This window comes from Mrakia frigida, assembly GCF_051309035.1.
Source record: "Mrakia frigida strain ATCC 22029 unplaced genomic scaffold BDY24scaffold_14, whole genome shotgun sequence".
Lineage (NCBI taxonomy): Eukaryota > Fungi > Basidiomycota > Tremellomycetes > Cystofilobasidiales > Mrakiaceae > Mrakia > Mrakia frigida.
The window spans coordinates 429424-445887 of NW_027481267.1; the positions used below are offsets into that span (position 1 = coordinate 429424).

At 53.9% G+C, this 16464-nt stretch overlaps 5 protein-coding genes across 5 annotated transcripts; 3 read left to right on the forward strand and 2 right to left on the reverse strand.

Annotated features, from left to right (window-relative positions):
- Positions 1 to 284: 284 nt before the first annotated feature.
- On the reverse strand, positions 285 to 3401 carry BDY24DRAFT_53205 (WD40 repeat domain-containing protein). Its single transcript, XM_076644971.1, has 10 exons — positions 3208 to 3401; positions 2934 to 3096; positions 1955 to 2261; positions 1674 to 1851; positions 1461 to 1557; positions 1233 to 1364; positions 1007 to 1120; positions 600 to 893; positions 400 to 508; positions 285 to 321 (listed from the first exon to the last, which is right to left on the reverse strand). Exons 1-9 carry the CDS (start codon positions 3243 to 3245, stop codon positions 494 to 496), a joined length of 1338 nt encoding a protein of 445 aa, XP_076496995.1. The 5' UTR covers positions 3246 to 3401; the 3' UTR covers positions 285 to 321; positions 400 to 493.
- Positions 3402 to 4677: 1276 nt separating this feature from the next.
- Positions 4678 to 7018, forward strand: BDY24DRAFT_388302 (uncharacterized protein). Its single transcript, XM_076640338.1, has 10 exons — positions 4678 to 5068; positions 5176 to 5604; positions 5697 to 5768; positions 5866 to 5881; positions 5965 to 6049; positions 6135 to 6171; positions 6245 to 6271; positions 6358 to 6581; positions 6684 to 6715; positions 6863 to 7018. The coding sequence occupies exons 1-10, from the start codon at positions 4737 to 4739 to the stop codon at positions 6959 to 6961; spliced, it is 1353 nt and encodes a 450-aa protein (XP_076496996.1). The 5' UTR covers positions 4678 to 4736; the 3' UTR covers positions 6962 to 7018.
- Positions 7019 to 7279: 261 nt separating this feature from the next.
- BDY24DRAFT_388305 (uncharacterized protein) lies at positions 7280 to 9360 on the reverse strand. The gene is made up of 10 exons (XM_076640339.1): positions 9256 to 9360; positions 9102 to 9143; positions 8916 to 9005; positions 8616 to 8822; positions 8454 to 8528; positions 8262 to 8360; positions 8099 to 8188; positions 7914 to 8026; positions 7454 to 7842; positions 7280 to 7375 (listed from the first exon to the last, which is right to left on the reverse strand). Exons 1-9 carry the CDS (start codon positions 9290 to 9292, stop codon positions 7720 to 7722), a joined length of 876 nt encoding a protein of 291 aa, XP_076496997.1. The 5' UTR covers positions 9293 to 9360; the 3' UTR covers positions 7280 to 7375; positions 7454 to 7719.
- A 1697-nt stretch (positions 9361 to 11057) lies between these two features.
- Positions 11058 to 12641, forward strand: BDY24DRAFT_53278 (protein-tyrosine phosphatase). The gene is made up of 9 exons (XM_076644972.1): positions 11058 to 11187; positions 11283 to 11346; positions 11446 to 11509; positions 11582 to 11748; positions 11846 to 11871; positions 12005 to 12077; positions 12162 to 12220; positions 12328 to 12465; positions 12544 to 12641. The coding sequence occupies exons 1-8, from the start codon at positions 11149 to 11151 to the stop codon at positions 12391 to 12393; spliced, it is 558 nt and encodes a 185-aa protein (XP_076496998.1). The 5' UTR covers positions 11058 to 11148; the 3' UTR covers positions 12394 to 12465; positions 12544 to 12641.
- Positions 12642 to 12757: 116 nt separating this feature from the next.
- Positions 12758 to 14400, forward strand: BDY24DRAFT_53279 (uncharacterized protein). Its single transcript, XM_076644973.1, has 8 exons — positions 12758 to 12967; positions 13075 to 13116; positions 13213 to 13395; positions 13500 to 13535; positions 13612 to 13808; positions 13881 to 13972; positions 14064 to 14105; positions 14175 to 14400. Exons 1-8 carry the CDS (start codon positions 12928 to 12930, stop codon positions 14338 to 14340), a joined length of 798 nt encoding a protein of 265 aa, XP_076496999.1. The 5' UTR covers positions 12758 to 12927; the 3' UTR covers positions 14341 to 14400.
- The last annotated feature ends 2064 nt before the right edge of the window (positions 14401 to 16464 follow it).

Here is a 16464-nt window from a genome sequence, read left to right on the forward strand (position 1 = left end):
AAACGAAGACGAAAACGAAGTAAGACTTTTTCCGAACAGCAAAAAAAGAGAGAGGAACGAAGGTGACGAGCAAAAAAAAGGTGCGGGGTTGATGGGGGAGAGATCTAAAGCATGCGGTGTGCGAGATGGGGAGGGGAAAGCAAAGGAGAGGTGAACGAGAGCTGCTAGGATTGTTGGCGATGCAGGATGAGGAGAGAGGGTGAAGCGTGTGCTGAGGAGGGTTGCGGGGAAGAGGGAAGGGGCGAGGCGAGGCGAGGCGACCTGGCCGTGATGAGTTGGTTGGCGGGCGAAAGAGGAAAGGAAGAAGGGAGGACGTCGAGCCTGAGAGAAAACGAGAGGAGGTCAGCACGAGGTTCAAGACCGATTCCGAAAGAAGCGAAAGTAAAGAGAAAGACTCACCCTCTCAGCGAAATGACTCAAAGGAACCTAAACTCCTCCGTCCTCTCGAAAGTCCGACCAGCGACGACGCGTCTCCTTCCCACGAAGACTCGAATCATGGCGTCCAGACCTGAAACGTATCAAGCAACGCCAAAGTCAGCTCCCCACTCCTTCCTTCCTCTCAATCGTAGGCACCCCGACATCCAAAACACGAAACTCACCTTAACAGTCTGATCCACCGACCCCGTCGCCAACACGTTCACCGCTCTCTCCCCTCCCCCCTCTGCTCCTCCACTCCCGTTCGTCCCCCCACTCCCGTTCGTCTCCCCACCTCCAGAAACCACCGCTCGTCCCCAAGCCATACACGTCACGAAATGCCCGTGCGCCTCGATCGATTTCGAGCATCTCCCCGTCGCTAGATCCCACACTCGAACGGTCTTGTCGTCCGAGGCGGAGAGGAGGTGTTTCCCGTTGGGATGGAAGACGAGAGCTCGGATCCAGTTGTCGTGGCCGGCCTGATTTGGTGGAAATCGAGAAGAAGGGGGACGGTGGTCAGTCTCGGGGCGCGATGGAGAAGGAGAAGACAGAGGACGAGGCGAGGGAAGGAGAGCGGGACGACCGAACTCACCAAACTCCTAATGCACTGTCCCGTCTGACTGTCCCATATCCGGATGATCTTGTCTCTCGATCCGGTAGCGACGAAGTTTCCAACCGTTTTGAGACGGTCGTCGCGTGGACTCGGCTGGAAAAAAACGAGGAAGGAGCACGACGCGTCAGTTCGAATCCGGCCTCGACTCCTCCCTTCTCCCTTTCCTTCACCCTTTCCTCGAGAAAGATAGAAGATGGCGACTGACCTTAATCCCACCCAGTTCCCGAATTGCAGGATAGGAAACGACGGGAGCGAAGATGGCGACCTCTACGACGTGTTCGTGACCTCGAAGTTCCATCTTCGTTTCGCCTGACGAGACTTCCCATATCCGACAGGTCTGAAGAAGACGTGAACGAGGAGCGATCAAAGGCAGGTCAGCTCGAGTTTTGCTCGACGAGGGAGCAGGAAAAAGGCAGGAATAGAAGGGACGAACCTGATCGTTCGAACAACTCGCCAACAACTTCCCATCGTCACTAGGGATCACCGAACGCACCCACTCCGAGTGACCTTGGAAGGTTTTGACGCAGAATCTACGCGGCGATCGATTCGAAACGAAGGGTCGAGAAGGTCAGCTTCGGTTCTTTCGACGCGTCCTCGAAAGTAGAAAGAACGAGACGACACGACCACGAAAGAAGGATAGACTCACCCTGAAGCCACCTCCCACACCTTTATCGACCTATCTCGACTAGCTGAAACGATGAAGTCTCCTGCTGGTAGGAACCTCGCACTCGAGACGGAGTGATCGTGTCCGTAGAGGGTCTTGACGTTCTTGTACTCGTTCGTCGTATCCCAGAGTTTGATGGTGAGGTCCGAGGAGCAGGTTACTGCAGGAGAGAAGCAGAAGATGTCGACGAGAAAATCGCAGGGTGAGCTCTATCTCCTCGGTCGGATGAAGGAGGAGAGGAAGAACGAAACGGTCGAGCTCACCCATCATCTCTCCCTTCTTATCAAACTCCACATCCATCACCGCCTTCGTATGGCCCTTCACCGTCCTCTCCAACTCCCCACTCTCCCAATCCCAGATCTTGACGCTCGCATCCTCGCTCGCTGTAGCCAGAACCGAGTAGAGAGGATGGAAGGAAACCTTGGTGATGGGTGAACGATGACCGGAGAGGGAGTGACGAGCTGGTGCCCGAGGAAGCCAGTCTGTTAAGGAAGCTGACCGGCGAGAGAGAGGAGTGGTAGAGGAGAGCTCTTCGAGGAGGGAGGCGTTTCGGTTCTCGAGGTCCATGATCTGGGGAGAGGGAAGAGAGGGAGGGAGTCAGAGATGTGTGTATGCGCGGAGAGGAAGGAGGAGTAGGAGGCTGAGGGATGGATCAGAAGCTGAGCTCCAGTTGAGGAGGAAAGAAGCATACGAGTATGGTCTCTGAGGGATGGTAGAGCTCCAAGAATGAGAATCTGCTCGTCTCTTCGCCCAACAAGCTGGTTCTCCTCGACCTCCTCCGTTTGAGCTCGAGCTCTCTTTTCCTTCCCTCCCCACCGGAACGAACCGACAGAAATGAGGCTCCAAAGAGAAGACACGAGCCATTCCTGCGAGAATCCCCATCCAGTAGCTGCAGACCAACTTCGCTGCTATACATGCTGCCAAAACACGAAAGCGAGCTCGAGGGGTTGAGGGAAGGAGGGAGACGAGCTGATCTCCTTCCCCTGGTTGCGTCCGAGCTCATCCCTCCCTTCCAAGCAGGTCTTCCAAAGACTCTCTCGAGTCATCCAGAGAGACCAAGTGATTCTGTGTACATTCTGGTCGAGAAAAATTCCTCTTCCCTGTCTGTCCCTTCGAACGACCTTCTCCTCCTCCTCCCCCTCTCCCTCTCGCCAGCAACGAACGATCACAAGCTCGCTCTATTCCCTCGTCCCTGCCGTTCCTCACGCCGCAAACCTACGAGTAGAGAGACTGGTTACTAACCTTCTTCTGCAACCTGATGACACTCGTCCACTTCTTCTCTAGCAAGCCAGCATGTTTTGATTTTGGGTCTGGGTTGAAGTCGTCGTGATTCGTTTCTGATCGGAGAGCGTCGTAGGAAGCTGTCAAGCCGGTGTTGTAGAGGTAGTCGAGGATGGATTTGTGACTACGGATGAGAATCGGAAGCAAAAGGATAGAGCGTGAGCTTGAGGGAAGGGAAGGGCGAGGAAGAGGAGAGGAGAGGAGGAGGACAGGGAGGAAGGAGGAGTGAACTCACAGCTCGTCCTTTTGACGTTCACTCAGGATGCTCGCCATCAGAAGAAAGAGAGAGATAGAAGCCAGTCGAAAGTGGTGGTAGGGTGGGTGAGGAAGAAGGAGGAGCGGAAAGGACTGAGATAGATGGGAGGAGGGGATGGAGGAGAGAGGTCAACTCGAGAATGAGCTCACGAGAGGGGAGAGGAGAGAGGAGGGACGTGAGTTCGCTCCCGACTCCCATCTTCTCCCTCTCAAGAAGTCTTTTCTTCTCGCTTTCAGACGTCACCTTCGATTTTTTGCACCCTCCTGCATCCCCTTGTCAACTTTTCCGAGCTCGAAACCCCTTGCACAACGAACGAACGAGCTCGAACGCTCCTCCCTCCCTCCTCTCGCGATCCTCGCAACGAGACTGGCGTGCTATCCTGCTTTCTCCAAGTGGGTCAAGGACTCAGGTCGGGAGGTCGGAGTTGAGTTTGTAAAGCAGATCCTTGGGTGGATGAACGAGAGGTGGGCCTCGGACTTCGCCCTCGATCTTGTACGTCTCTCTTTCTTCCTCATCATCTTACTGCGCTCAGGACGTAAGCTCATCATCTTTCTATCCTCACATCTTTCTCCAGAGCATGCCTCTCCCGTCCGCGAGCCTCCCTCGCCTGCAAAGCTACAGTCGAGCCTGCAGCCTCATTTTTGCCCTCGTTCGCTCCATCCCTCGAGATCACGGTCTCCCTTCAGCCCTTGCGCTCGCATCAGAAGTGGAGCATCCGGAGCTCGGTCGAAAACTCCTCCTCATGTGCTCCCCACAGCTCCTTTCGTCCCAACGAGTCGTCGACGAGCTGGGAACCGATCGGCTCCGACGCCTCTCCTTCGTCCAGCAGCTTATCTCTGGTACGAGGCCGGAGGAGATGGCAGAAGCGCTCGAAGTATCTGCTCGAAGCTCGAGCTGGGAGACTTGTCAGTGGCAGAGGGATCTCCGTGCTTGGACAACGAGCTGCTGGCCTGTGGGAAGGTGAGTCGATTCCTCTCTTCTCCTTTTTCCCTCAGCTCTGCGCCCTTCAGTTTTTGACCCACTCTTTCAACCTTCACCCTCAACAGTGCTTGCTAGTTCTCTACTGCTGTCGAGGTGTCTCCGTTTCTCTGCCTCTCTCGAGCTTTCGACTGCTCGAAGTCAAACGAGCCCCTGACCTTTTCGACGCGTTTGCTTCTCCTTCGTTTGAACAGATCATCAGCGAGCCGACTGGCAGGATCACAAACTCGGATGCTTCCGAGCTACTTGGGACGTTCGTGGTGCTCTTGGACCCGACTAGGACGTAGCGGAAGGAGGTTCGTCGAATCGAATGATCCTTTCTTGCACACGACGCGTCGTTCTTTCTCTCCTCTTCTCCGAGACTTCCCAGCGAGTCCTGCAGTCTTCTCCGAGACTACCCCAGTGTGTCCTGCAGTTATCCTTCCTTTCCCCCTCGGGAAGCTCACCCAAGATTTCCACTATCCTTCGTCAAGACCATCCCAAATCAGAAAACAAACAGGATCGAGGACTCCTCGAATTTCAGCCGGACAATGTCTCTCGTCGCCGCCGATCTTTCTTCCCTTTTTCCAACAGCCAGCTCCTCCCTCCTTCCTTCCTCCCTTCTTGGGATGCAGCTTTCCACCTTCTTTCGACTATCCTCTCCTTCGTCGACCTATCATCCCCTTCCTCAACCTCACTCAGCACCCCTCAGACGAGTCTCGTCGCCTCCCTCGAGCTCAGCCTCGTCGGCACGCTGGAGGAGGGCAACTCGAGGGAGACGACCTTCGCTCAGGTCTTTGCTCGTCTTCTTCACTACCATCGCGGTCCTGATAGGAGGAGGGATCCTTTGGATCAAGTGGGTCTATGGTCTACCGCCTTCGAAGTGAGTCGAAGAAAAGATGGGACGAGAAGAGAGAAGAGGGTTGTCACCTTCGCTTCAGCGAGCTCACCTCCCTTCCTTCTTTTTCCTCCTTCTCAACCCAACAACAGACACATCTCGAACCTCCTCCGAATCACCTTCCCTTCCCTCCTCTCCCTCTTCCCTCGTCCACCTCCAATCTACAACACTCAGCCCATCCTCTCGCTGTCCCTCGCCAACTCCTCCTCTCCTCCTCTCGCTGCCTACTCCTGTCCTTCTCTCCACCCTCACCCCTCTCAGTACTCCAAACCCAACCCGTATCTTATGGTAGCGACTTTCTCGACCTCTTCACCTGAGGACTACCAATGTCGGAAGATGCTGAGGGAAAGGAGGAAAGATGGTGTGCCGGAGAGGTTGATCAGGGAGGGAGTGGTACAGCTGAAGTTCGTGCTGGGGAAGTCGAGGTCTGGGAGTGAGGAGGAGGAGAGTAGGCTGGACGAGGAGGAGAAGGAGTATGGGGACTTGATCCGCCTCGGGGTCGAAGAGAACATGGACGATGGGTCAGTCGCGTTTCTTTTGGAACGAAGAGCGGGAGGATGGGTTCGATGAGAGAGCTGACGTTTTCGACGCTCCGTCCGACTACCGTTTCTAGAAAAACCTACGAGTTCTTGAAGGAGCTGGTGAAGAGGGGAGAGGAGGGCGAGGGAAAGCCTCAGTTTGTTTTGTGAGTTGGTTTACTTTCGTCAGCATTTCTGTCCGGAAGGCGCGAGATCGTGCTGATATCTACCATCTTCATCTGCCTCTACGTCACGAATCAACAGAAAGACCGATCAAGATGTTCGTCTCGTCGTTTAGATGGGCTCGCGTCGACGAACAGAAAGCTGACGGGCATTTTGATTCCCCTTTCTGCGCGACGACAGACTCTTCTCCATCTCCCCAACATACTCGAGTCCCTTCTTCCTCTGAAATGCAGTAATGGAGTATACTGGGGTACTACTATGGGCTGTGAGTCCTTCTCTGACGTGCTTTCTTCGGTTCGAGTCGAAGTCAAAAGCTCACGTCCTTTTGTCTTCCCTTCCTCTCGAAACAGCGTGTATCGACAACTGCTCCGAACCTTACTTTCAAGGGTTAGCTACGAAGCAATCATCCCATAGTGGACCTACGAGCTGACTTCATATCTTGCCCTTCTTCGTCTTCCAGAATGGCGTATGCTCTTTCCTGGCCGATGTTCGTCGCGTTGTATCCCTCATCTTCGGGCCCCCTCTCCTTCCCAAGCTAATCGAGTTAAATTCTGTTCCATTCCTTCCTCTTAGAATCGAGCATCTGGTCCGCTCCGAACTCACCCAGGACGAAATTGAAGGAGCTGAAGATGCCCGAACTGGAGCTTGGATCAAAAGCGTCGATCTTCGAACGAAAGCTGTTTGGGAAGCGAAGTATCCGAAGCTGGAGTGGACGGGAGAGGGGACGGTGCAGAGAGTTGAGATTGGAAGGTTGCTGGGGGATTGGAGGCATTGGTGGACGGCTGGTGGAATTGAAAGTGAGTTGAGGGACGCGTCGCTTCGACTCTCGTCCTTCTCGCTCCTGCAGAAGAGGTCGAACCTTCAGCATCACAACTGACATTGTATCTATTTGTTCACAGTAATGGGTTATCATCATCTGAAGACACGGGAGGTGAGCTCATCCGTCTCCTCTGCTTGCCTCGAGCAACGCGTCGTTTTCTCTTTCGCGTCTCGTTCTCCCTCGTGGTTTTCTAATTTTTTCTTTACCTCTTAATTAAGCTTACTGACTTCTGAACTTCCATTTTGGATCCCTCATCAGGAATGGCTCTCCGTCTGGGCTCAGCAACAACAACTTTGGAGGGATCGAGGGAGACCGTACCTCTTTTCAAAAGTACAGGAGCTAGTTTCTAGACCATGACGGCTCGTTAGACTAGACTGTGACGGAACCGCAAAGAATGAGATATGTTCTGATCAAGTTGATAAGCTCGAAGACGAGAGAGTACTTCGGCGACGCGTCGACTCTTCGCCTCCGTCCGTCCTCTCTTTCTAGGAGGGGTCGGCAGCTTCGGTGGGATGATATCTATCTGTTCGAAAATTCCTCGTTTCGGCAATTGTACGTTTACCTGATCATCCTGAATCGTTGTTCGCAGCATCTCTTTTCTCTCCCCTTTGAGAGCAGCGCGATCTCGCAATTTTTAGCACTTCGAGAGACTTTGACTTTCGTCGCGAGAGCAAGAAGGTCGTCACGTCATGTCATTAAGTTAAACGAGTCCAAAGCACGTCCACATATCCTCCGCCTAAAGGCCAGTTCCAGAGCCGGCGAGGGTAGATCCTGAAAGTGAAAAAGAGACGGGAGAGGATCAGCTCAGCTCGGGTCGACTTCCGTAGGCGAACGAAAAAAAAAACTCACCTCCGTGAGAGACGTCCTTGTTGTGCTCCTTAGCGAATCCCTCGTGCTTGTTGTGGAAGGAATCCGAGTCGTTGACTCCGGTGTGAGAGTGTCCAGAGGTTCCGTGAGGGATCGAGGAGTCGTGGGTTCCGGTGTGAGTTCCAGTTGTCGAAGAGTGAGTTCCTCCGACTCCGGTTCCAGTTCCAGTGGTGGTACCGTGAGCAGTTCCGGTTTTAAGCGCCTCTCCCTCAGCAATCTTGGCGGGGTTCTATGAAACGGAAAGCGATTCAGCGAGACGTTCGAAGGAAGAAGACGCGTCGAAGAGAAACGGAACTCACGTGAGTCGCCTTGCCGACGAGAGTCTCGACGGTTCCCTTGACTTTTTCTCCGATGGTGGGCTTGTGCTGAGTCTGGGGAGAGGAGAGATGGAAGTCAGACAAAAGACCAATGAGAAGAGGAGATAGGAAAGGGCGCGACTCACCGAATCAGTTCCGACTCCGTGATGAGCTCCAGTGGATCCGTGTCCAGTTCCAGCTCCAGTTCCGACGGAAGGGTTGGATGATCCGGAGATGGGGTAGGTAGGTCCTCCAGCGTCTGTGGGGAACGTCGAAAAGAAGGTCAGCCAACGAGAAGACGGGACGTCGAGGCGAAAGAGAGCAAACTCACTGGCTCGAGACTGCTCGAGAGAAAGACCGTGCGCTCCAGCAGAACCGGCGACGGAAGTGTCGTGGTGAGGATCGGCCCTGGAGTGGTGACCTGAAAGAAGAAGAAACGACGTGAGAAAGAGAGAGGACGCGTCGAGGACGAAACGAAACGAAGAGAAACGAACCAGAGAGAACCTCGGAGGTGTCGAGACCGTGACCAGGTCGCGACGAGTCGTTGTTGTGGTTGTGGCCGGGGATTCCAGTGCCCGTCAAGTTGTGGGTACCTGTGGCGAAGAGGGGGGAGGAGAGAGGGAAGAAAGAAGACGAGGTCAGCTCGACGCGTTCGCAGAATCGACTTGTCGGAGAAAAAGACTGACCAGTTCCAGAGTTATCGTGGTGAGAGGTAGGAAGATGAGATCCAGTTCCAGTAGTAGGGTTGAGATCGTTGGCAGCTGGGTACGAAGAAGAGAGAGAAGAGCGAAGAAAGGAAGTCAGATCGAGCAACGAACGGAACACCGTCGAGAAAGGAGGAAGCTCACCACTTCCGTGGTTTCCAGTCGAAGAGGAGGTACCGTATCCAGTACCGGTTCCATGGGTGAGAGGGTTGCTCGAGTGAGTGGTGGTGTTGTTGTGGTTGTTGTGAGAGGAGAGAGGGTTGTGCGAGGTCTCGTTTCCGGTGTTTCTAGCGGGGTCGATGGAGGCGACGGTAGACTGGAAGTGAGAAGGGTTTCCGGTGGTCGAGTGGTCTGAGCAGAAGAAGGAGTCAAAGTGAAAGGAAGGCGTCAGGATTTGAACGAAGGTGAGCTTGAGGGGAAAGGAGGAAAAAGAACCAAACTCACTTCCGGTCAACGACGAGTTGTTGTCGTAGCCAGTGTTGGTGCCGTGAGATCCAACTCCAGATCCAGTCTTAGGGTTGAGAGCGTCGACAGCTGCGATAAAGAGGAAGGAAGGAAGGTCAGCTCTCGAGCCTCTCGAGGAGGAGGGACGAGGCAGGGTCGAGAGAGAGATGGAAAAGCAGAACGAACCGTTTGACACGGGGTTTCCGTGAGAAGCAGAGTGAGTAGTGGCTGAAAGGAGGGAGAGGACAGAAGGAAAGGTCAGAAGAAGTAGAGAGGAGGAAGAAAGGAAGTCCAAAAAGGACGAAGGAAGGGGAAAGGAAGAGAGGAGATCAAAACGAACTGTTGTCGTGGGTGTTGGTGTTGGTGAAGCCGGACATGCTGGTTTGAGTGAGGAGGGTTGGTAGGTTGGGTTTGGGTTGGTTGGTTGGTGGGAGAAGGTGGTGGTTTTGGTGAAGGTAGCAGAGAAGGGGAAATTGAGCAGTTTTTGTAGGTCAGAGGAAAACAAACGTCAGAGTTGGGCAGACGGACCGGTTTTCAGGGCGTCATCAACCCCTCCCAGCCTCCGTTCTTGTTTGGTGTTTCAGTAGAGGTCTATCTACAACCGGCGATGTCCTTAAAAAAAACTGCGAAGGAGGTAGATGGGAAGGCGGGGAAGAAGATGGGCTGATTTTCAAGCGGCTCAAATCTTCACTCGTCCTCCCTCTCTTCGTTCTGCTTCCCTCTTTCTCTTCCCTTGGGGCTGAAGAAAAGGATCGTCGCCATGCGGTGTGCTTCGCCCTCCTTTTTTGCGCTCATAAGGTCGTCAGAAGGTTAGGGAGAGCCCCGTCGGAAGCAAAACGTCAGGACCGTGGCGAAACCGGCGACGTATAAACGCTGATTCAACTCGGACGCGTCCCATCCACCAGTTCAGAGGTGCGTAGCGATTAGAAGCTTAGCACAGACATTGAATTGGGTTGAGACGACGAAGTCAGAAAGACCTGAGGAAAGAGGGGCGACTCTGAGAGGCGGCGTTCTCACGTCGCGTCGTCGAATCCTTTCATTCCTGTCGTCCTCTTCGTCGACTTGCTTGTCAACGAGTCTGATCCGAATCGCCATCACATCCTCAGAAGCAGACGAGCCGGGCATGTAGGGGACACGAGCGACCGACTCAGCCCGAGGTGATCAAGCTGAAGAAGAAAGAGGGAAGGAAGACGACGACGACGAGAGGAAGGAGGGATTAGCCTCGATTATCGACGCTCTTTGACTCCAAAGACCATCTGAACTTACATAGATCATCATCAAATGGTATCCACGTCCGAGAGGAGTCCGATGAGGCGAAAGGAGAAAGGATTGGAACGTGAGAGCCGTCTTGGAAAGGACGAAGAGCGACGGTGTGGTTTGTTCTGGGACGAGAAGATAAAGACAGATAGGCGTCAGCTTTTGCGAAGAGTGAGGGACGCGGTTGGAGAAGAGGTAACGATGAGAAAGGTGCTCACCGTTGAAGAAAGAAAGGACGCGTTGGACGACTCTCTCGTAACGACCCCGTCCCCGTTCGAAGGTCCCTCCCTCTCCCCCTACGCACAAAAAAACACGAGCGTCAAACGTCCGAAACCGGTCTGATGCACTCCCTTTCCGATCCACTCGCTGGTGATCTGACGAAAACAGCGTCGCAGAGAGAAAGGTCAGCAAACCTCGTTCTTGCGACGAGATTTCGATTGAGAAAGAAAGACGAGCCTCGGCAGCAGTACCTGACCAAAAGGCACTGGTATAACGCAATGGGAAGTAGGTCAGAGGAAACTTCTGCGTCGAGGAAAAGGCCAGATGAAGAGAAGAGCTACTCGCCTTTCCACAAGCCTTCGTCTCCTCCCCGCTCGAAAGGGGAACGAGAAGACAAGTCGGGAGTCAAAATCATCTCACCGGATCTCTGAAATCATCTTTGGGATGGTCAATCTCTCCGAAGATGGATTGGGCGAGAGCGTCGACGGAAAGAGGGACGCGAGGAGGGAGGGAGCTGGAGGGAGGGAGAAGGTCGGAAACGGACTCCTCGTCGGACATGGATGAGAGCTGCATTCCGAGAAATGTAGAGTAGAGGAGGGAGGATGGAACTGGGGACCAAAACATAGAAGATTTGGAAGTCGAATCCAAGGAGGTGACCGTTTGGGTGAAGGAAGGGAAGGTCAGGTCGAAACGATTGAGCTTTCGTCTCCTCAACGGCCAGCACCTTGGTGCAAAACTTCAGCTTTCGCTCTTCAACATGTCAAAGACGTTCCCTATGTCCCTCGGGATCATTCCTGTGAGCTTTCCCTTCCAATCAAGCTCAGCTTTGGGGAGGACGAACGCGAAACGTCAAGCTCACCGATCTCCTTCCCTTCCTCCTCTTCTTTCCAGCCCTTCGAGTCGCCATCTCTCGTTCCTCCCATCACGTTTGGACTCGTAGAACCGTCTATATATCGTGAGTAGAATCTTCTCCCCTCCCCGTATCTCTCAATACCGAATATTCAGCCCTTTCCTGACGCTCTTCTCTTCTCCCCCTTCGCCTCTCGTTCCTCAGGCAGCGGACATCCCAACTCCAAGTCCTTCCCATACCTCGAGACTCTCAACCTCAAGTCCATCATGTGAGCTGGGTTTCCTCCGTTCCTCTGTCAATGACTTCCAGCTGACTTCTGCCTCTTCGCTCGCTCCTGCAGGTATCTCGAGGACGAAGACCTCCGACCTGACGTCTCCTCCTTTGCGACCAACAACAACCTCGCCACTTTCCACTTCAGGATAGGAGAGAACGACGTTTGGGACTCTGAGGTGACCAAGAGGGTGGAGGATGCTCTGAGGGTGCTGTTGGATAAGCAGAACTACCCGAGTGAGTCGAGACGTTTCGTCCTTCCTTCCTCTCATTGTGAGCTCGAGCTCACCTGTAGACTTCCCTTCCTTGCCCTTGTTCCTCTTTTGCTGCCTAGTTCTGATCTTCTGTAATCTTGGGAAGGTCAGTCGCTGTTCAAATGTTTTCTCCTTTTTCTTGCAGGGCTCGACGATGTCGTCTTCCTTTGCATCTCTATCGCCTCGAGTGATGAGGGCTGACCTTTCCCCTCCTCCTTTCATTTCTGTCCTCCCTTCAGGCAGCAACAACGCTACTCGCCTCCCTTCTGAGAGTCTTTCAGAATTGGTCACTCACCTCCATCTACTCTGAAGGTTAGTTTCATCTCCGTATCTTCGTCTCCTCGTCCGTTCTCGTCGTCTCTTGCAACTAACACCTCCGCCTCGTCGCTTCCTCAGGTGATCGTTTCGCTGGCGTTGGATCTGAAGGAGGAGGAGTCGGCCTGGGAGAACGAGAGGTGAGTAATGCACCTACTCTCCGCTTCATCGCTAGCAGAGAGAGAACTGGAGAGAAGGAGATCGGGCTGAGCTGATCACGACGCGTCTGTTTGGATTCTGGGATCAGTTCATCGCCGTCTTTGAACCAGAGAAGTTCAAGTTCGATGTTGCGAACAAGCCGAACTGGCTGTAGGTGTGTTGGGAGTCACAACCAGGTGGAGGGAAACGGTGAGGGCTGGTCGATACGGCGAGACGGGGGGAGAAGGTGAGCTCGACTCCATTCGCATTTCGCCCTTCATCGGCTCCGACTGATCCTCCTTCTTCTCAAAACTCTCAATGGCAGAATTTCTCCCTTCTTTTTCTCTCTCATCCTTGTCTCATCTCACCATCTTCATCTGCTATCTCTCCTGAAACGACAGCCCCGGTACCTGAAACGTCTCCGTGCGTCACTTTTATCTCCTTCCCTCCTCTCCCTGTCTCCCAGCTCTGACGCTTTCTTTGCCTTCCCTCTCCGCTACACCCCTCTTCATCTCCTCTCTCTCCTCTTTCTATAGCAGCAGACCCTGTGACGCCTTGGTGACGTCTTCGAGCGCCAGCGGTCCGAGCCTCAAAAGGAGGGGATCTCGTCGCCTTCCTTCCTTCTTTCTTCCAACACCCACGACCTCAAACCAACTTCCCCACCTTTTCAACACCCACTCAACCCCACCCCAACTCTCAACTTATCATAATGGTCTTCGGATTTGGAGCCAAGGAGGACTCTACTCACAGTCAGTTCAGCTCTCTTCTCGTTCTCGTTCTCCTCGGGCAGCTCGTCGCAGGTCCTGCCTTCTTCGCCACCTCTTGCTGACATCTGCTGCCCCCTCTTTCTTCGCAGCTGGGTCTCACACTGCCAGTCACAACAACCCCATCGGAAACAGTGAGCTCTCGCCTCGTCCCTTCCCTGTCGCGTCTTTGCCGACTTTCTGACGCCGACGTCTGTCTTCCTTCCTCTTTTTCTCCCTTCCCCCTCTAGCTGCCGATGCTCTCAATCCTACTACCGGAACCGGAACTCACCTCCCCCCGACAGAGCAGAGCCACAACCCTCTCTCCTCCCACAACGATCACGTCGAGACCACCCACTCGTCCAACCCTTTCAACCACAACGAGACGACGGGAACCCACCACGGACACGGAAGTGACTCTTTGACCGGAGGAGGTGAGCCCTATATCGTTTTACCTTTTCAATTCTAGGTCGAAGAAGGGCGAGAGTCGAACATCGAAGCTAATTCCTCGTCGTCGCGTCTGCTTTCTTTTCCTCAGCTGGCACCCACCACACCGGTAGCACCACCGGAAACGGTTCGTTCACACGTCTATACTTCCTCTCTGACTTTGCTTCGAACCGAAACTGACCATCTTTCCATCCTTCCTCCAGTCGTCGACTCTCTCAACCCTACCACCGGAACAGGCTCTCACCTTCCTCCTTCCGACCAGTCCCACAACCCTCTCTCGAGCCGAAACGACCACCACGACACCGCCCACTCCCACAACCATCTCAGCCACAACGAGACTACCGGAACTGGGCATCAGACTCTCGGCCAGAAGGCGGAGATCAAGAAGGATCAGGTCGTCGTGAGTTCTTCGTTCTCTTTCTTCAAATCTCGCCTCGTTCGAAGCTGACTCGATCTTCTTCGCCTCAGGGAGCTACCCCTGGAACCCACACCACCGGAACTCATAACGCTACTGGAGTTCACACCGCTGGTGCTCACACTGGAGCGCCTACTCTCGCGGACAAGGTTCGTCTTCCTTCCCTCCTTCTCTCTTCTTCCCTATTTTCCCCCGAAATCTGACTCCCTGTTTCTTTCTTTCTTCCTTTCCCTTCCTCAGGTTAAGGGAACTGTGGAAGTCATCGTTGGCAAGGTCACCAGCGTGAGTCTCAGCTTCTCTCGTCTCGTTCTCGCTCCTCACTGACTCTTCCTCCTCTTCTCCTTCAACCAGAACCCCGCCAAGGTCGCTGAGGGAACCGCCCTCAAGACCGGATCCCACACCGCTGGAGTCACCGGAGCTACTACCACTCACGGAACTACTGGAACTGGAACCGGTCACACCATCTAAACTCGTCGCGAGCTGGCGCCGTGTGCTGTTTCGTTTTAGTTTGATGTAGCTTAATTTCGAAGAGTCTAGTGATGAATGAGGCGGGGATGACATGACGATGGATCGAAGACTTTACATGCGTCGTGAATCGAGAGCAAGGGAGACGAAGATGAAGCGTGCAAAGAGGGGAAGGGACGCGTCGTTCATCCAAGGTCCCCTGCGTTCTCTTCTCATCCGAGATATCTCGACCGTCCGACGGTCTTCAGCTGACTTGCTTGGACGGAGACAGAGCTGAGAACGCACTCTGACCTGAAAGCTGCGAAGCCAGCAGCACCACGAACCAGCAATCTCTCAGCGAAGCGAGGCGAAGGCCAACCAAAGAAGCTCGACTTTCCGACTCCTCCCTTTCTGCTTCGTCCCCTTCTTTCGCAGAACGAGCAAGAGATAATCTTCAGCTGGAAGCTTTTGCATGCATACTACTCGTCCGATCCATCGAAGGCAGAAAGCGTTGCGACTCGACGTCGACGGATTCCCTTCAGCCCACCTCGACTTTGTTTCTTTCTCTTCCCTGCTCGCTTTCGTCTGCGCCAGTTTCTCTGTCCCACCCTTACTTCTCTGTCCCATTAATGTGACCCTTCCGCTCGCTTGACTCTCACTTTCCCGACCTGAAAAGCAAAATTTGGTGCGCAAGGGAACATCGAATCTCGTCTTCTGCCCTCCTGCCTTCTCTATCCTCGCCTCTGCCACCTACCAACACCAAAGCAAGCGAAGCAAGAGTTTCAGGGGTAGACACAAAGGTCATGATCACTGTTCACAGGCAAGCGAAGAAGAGGAAGGAGGAGTCAGTGAACTACTTCGATCTCGTCTTAAGCTCGTCGTGATTTTTTGAGCGGGTCGTCGAAGGAAAAGATGTGCTTGTCGAGATGCGTCAGATACCGTTGTTGTTTATCCGCATCGCATGGAGGTTATGAAGCTCCGATGCTGCAGACAGTGTGAATATCTCTCTTCATCGCAAAACGTTGTGTCGAAGTGTCGAAGGGGAGGGGAGGAGGGAGGGACGAGAAGAAGAAAGAAGGAGGGGAGGAAAGGTTTGCTCACGTTTTAGTACAACAAAGGACGCATGAAAAGCGAGAAAGGAGAGAGAAGGCTTGAGGTCTTGGGAGGGTGTGCTGAAGGTGGTGAGGAGAGGAAGGAAGGAAGAGGCGTGGGCTGAAAACTGTGGTTTGAGCTTTTCGAGGAGGGATCACGTGTTTGACGCCTTCCTGGGAGGGAGGTTGAGATGTTGAGAGGAGAGGTATGTAGCTTTTCCAGTTGGGGAGAGGGAGCAATAAGTTGACGAGAGTTGGAAACCAGAAATGAAGAAGAAATGGAGGGAGAGAGGAAGAGAGGGAGGAGAGGAGGGGAGGCGAGCTCGAGGAGAGCATGATGGCGAGATTGGGGAGCTGAGGGAGAGACGGCCAAACGAGAAGGAAGAGATATGTTAGCGACATGCATCTTCTTTGATAGAGTGATCTGCCGAGAGGAGAAGGGGCTCGTAGGGAGGGAGGGAGAAGGGAAGGAGAGCCAGGGTTACAAGGGAGGGAGGCGAGGGAGGACGCTTCGATGTCTTCAGAGCTAATCGATCGCGGTCGTGACGGCCAGAGAAGGAATCTGGGCAGATGAGAGATCAAGGAGAGTGTCAGAGCATGGTTTCGAGAGGGAAGAGAGGTTCTGGAAGGGAGATGAAGAGGATGGGCGAGCTCACCTCGAGGAAAGGGAGGAGAGGGAACGATGAGCTTCGATCTTCGAGCTCAATCTTGACGAGACGGGGACCTGCTGGAGGAAGGAAGAGAGAGCAACGAGACGTTGTCTGACCTCCCGGAAGGAGGGGTTCTTTGGGTGTCCGAAAAAAATACCGAGGAGGATGCTGGCCGTTTGGAGCGAACTCGTCGAGAGCTCCTCTTTCGCCTTTTCCCTCCAACTTCCATGTTCAAACAGCTTCGAACCGGTGCAGACTCCCGAGGGCATCGACGCTCATAGCTCATTTTACTATGTCTGCTCTCCGTCGATGTTCAACTCTGATATATCGCCCCAGGCGAGCGAACGAAACGTCTGCCGGCGATCCTTCTCCCCTCTCGCCGCTCTCTATGCCTTCCTCCTCCCTTTTGTTGTGCGCTTTTCCCAGATTCGCCGAAATCCCTCCCAGCTTCATCTT

Excerpts from the sequence above, each read along its gene's own strand:
- BDY24DRAFT_53205 (XM_076644971.1), bottom strand. The coding sequence starts at position 3,245 with ATGGCGAGCATCCTGAGTGAACGTCAAAAGGACGAGCT. Across the intron at positions 2,262-2,933 it reads TCATCAGGTTGCAGAAGAAG|ATCATGGACCTCGAGAACCG; the intron begins GTTAGTAACCAG and ends CCCTCTCCCCAG. Across the intron at positions 1,365-1,460 it reads CGAGTTGTTCGAACGATCAG|ACCTGTCGGATATGGGAAGT; the intron begins GTTCGTCCCTTC and ends CGTCTTCTTCAG.
- BDY24DRAFT_388302 (XM_076640338.1), top strand. The coding sequence starts at position 4,737 with ATGTCTCTCGTCGCCGCCGATCTTTCTTCCCTTTTTCCAACAGCCAGC. Across the intron at positions 6,272-6,357 it reads TATGCTCTTTCCTGGCCGAT|AATCGAGCATCTGGTCCGCT; the intron begins GTTCGTCGCGTT and ends CCTTCCTCTTAG. Across the intron at positions 6,716-6,862 it reads ATCATCTGAAGACACGGGAG|GAATGGCTCTCCGTCTGGGC; the intron begins GTGAGCTCATCC and ends ATCCCTCATCAG.
- BDY24DRAFT_388305 (XM_076640339.1), bottom strand. The coding sequence starts at position 9,292 with ATGTCCGGCTTCACCAACACCAACACCCACGACAACA. Across the intron at positions 9,144-9,255 it reads CACCAACACCCACGACAACA|CCACTACTCACTCTGCTTCT; the intron begins GTTCGTTTTGAT and ends CCCTCCTTTCAG. Across the intron at positions 8,361-8,453 it reads CCACGATAACTCTGGAACTG|GTACCCACAACTTGACGGGC; the intron begins GTCAGTCTTTTT and ends TCTTCGCCACAG.
- BDY24DRAFT_53278 (XM_076644972.1), top strand. The coding sequence starts at position 11,149 with ATGTCAAAGACGTTCCCTATGTCCCTCGGGATCATTCCT. Across the intron at positions 11,510-11,581 it reads CTCAACCTCAAGTCCATCAT|GTATCTCGAGGACGAAGACC; the intron begins GTGAGCTGGGTT and ends TCGCTCCTGCAG. Across the intron at positions 12,221-12,327 it reads TCGGCCTGGGAGAACGAGAG|TTCATCGCCGTCTTTGAACC; the intron begins GTGAGTAATGCA and ends TTCTGGGATCAG.
- BDY24DRAFT_53279 (XM_076644973.1), top strand. The coding sequence starts at position 12,928 with ATGGTCTTCGGATTTGGAGCCAAGGAGGACTCTACTCACA. Across the intron at positions 13,117-13,212 it reads CAACAACCCCATCGGAAACA|CTGCCGATGCTCTCAATCCT; the intron begins GTGAGCTCTCGC and ends TTCCCCCTCTAG. Across the intron at positions 14,106-14,174 it reads TCGTTGGCAAGGTCACCAGC|AACCCCGCCAAGGTCGCTGA; the intron begins GTGAGTCTCAGC and ends TCCTTCAACCAG.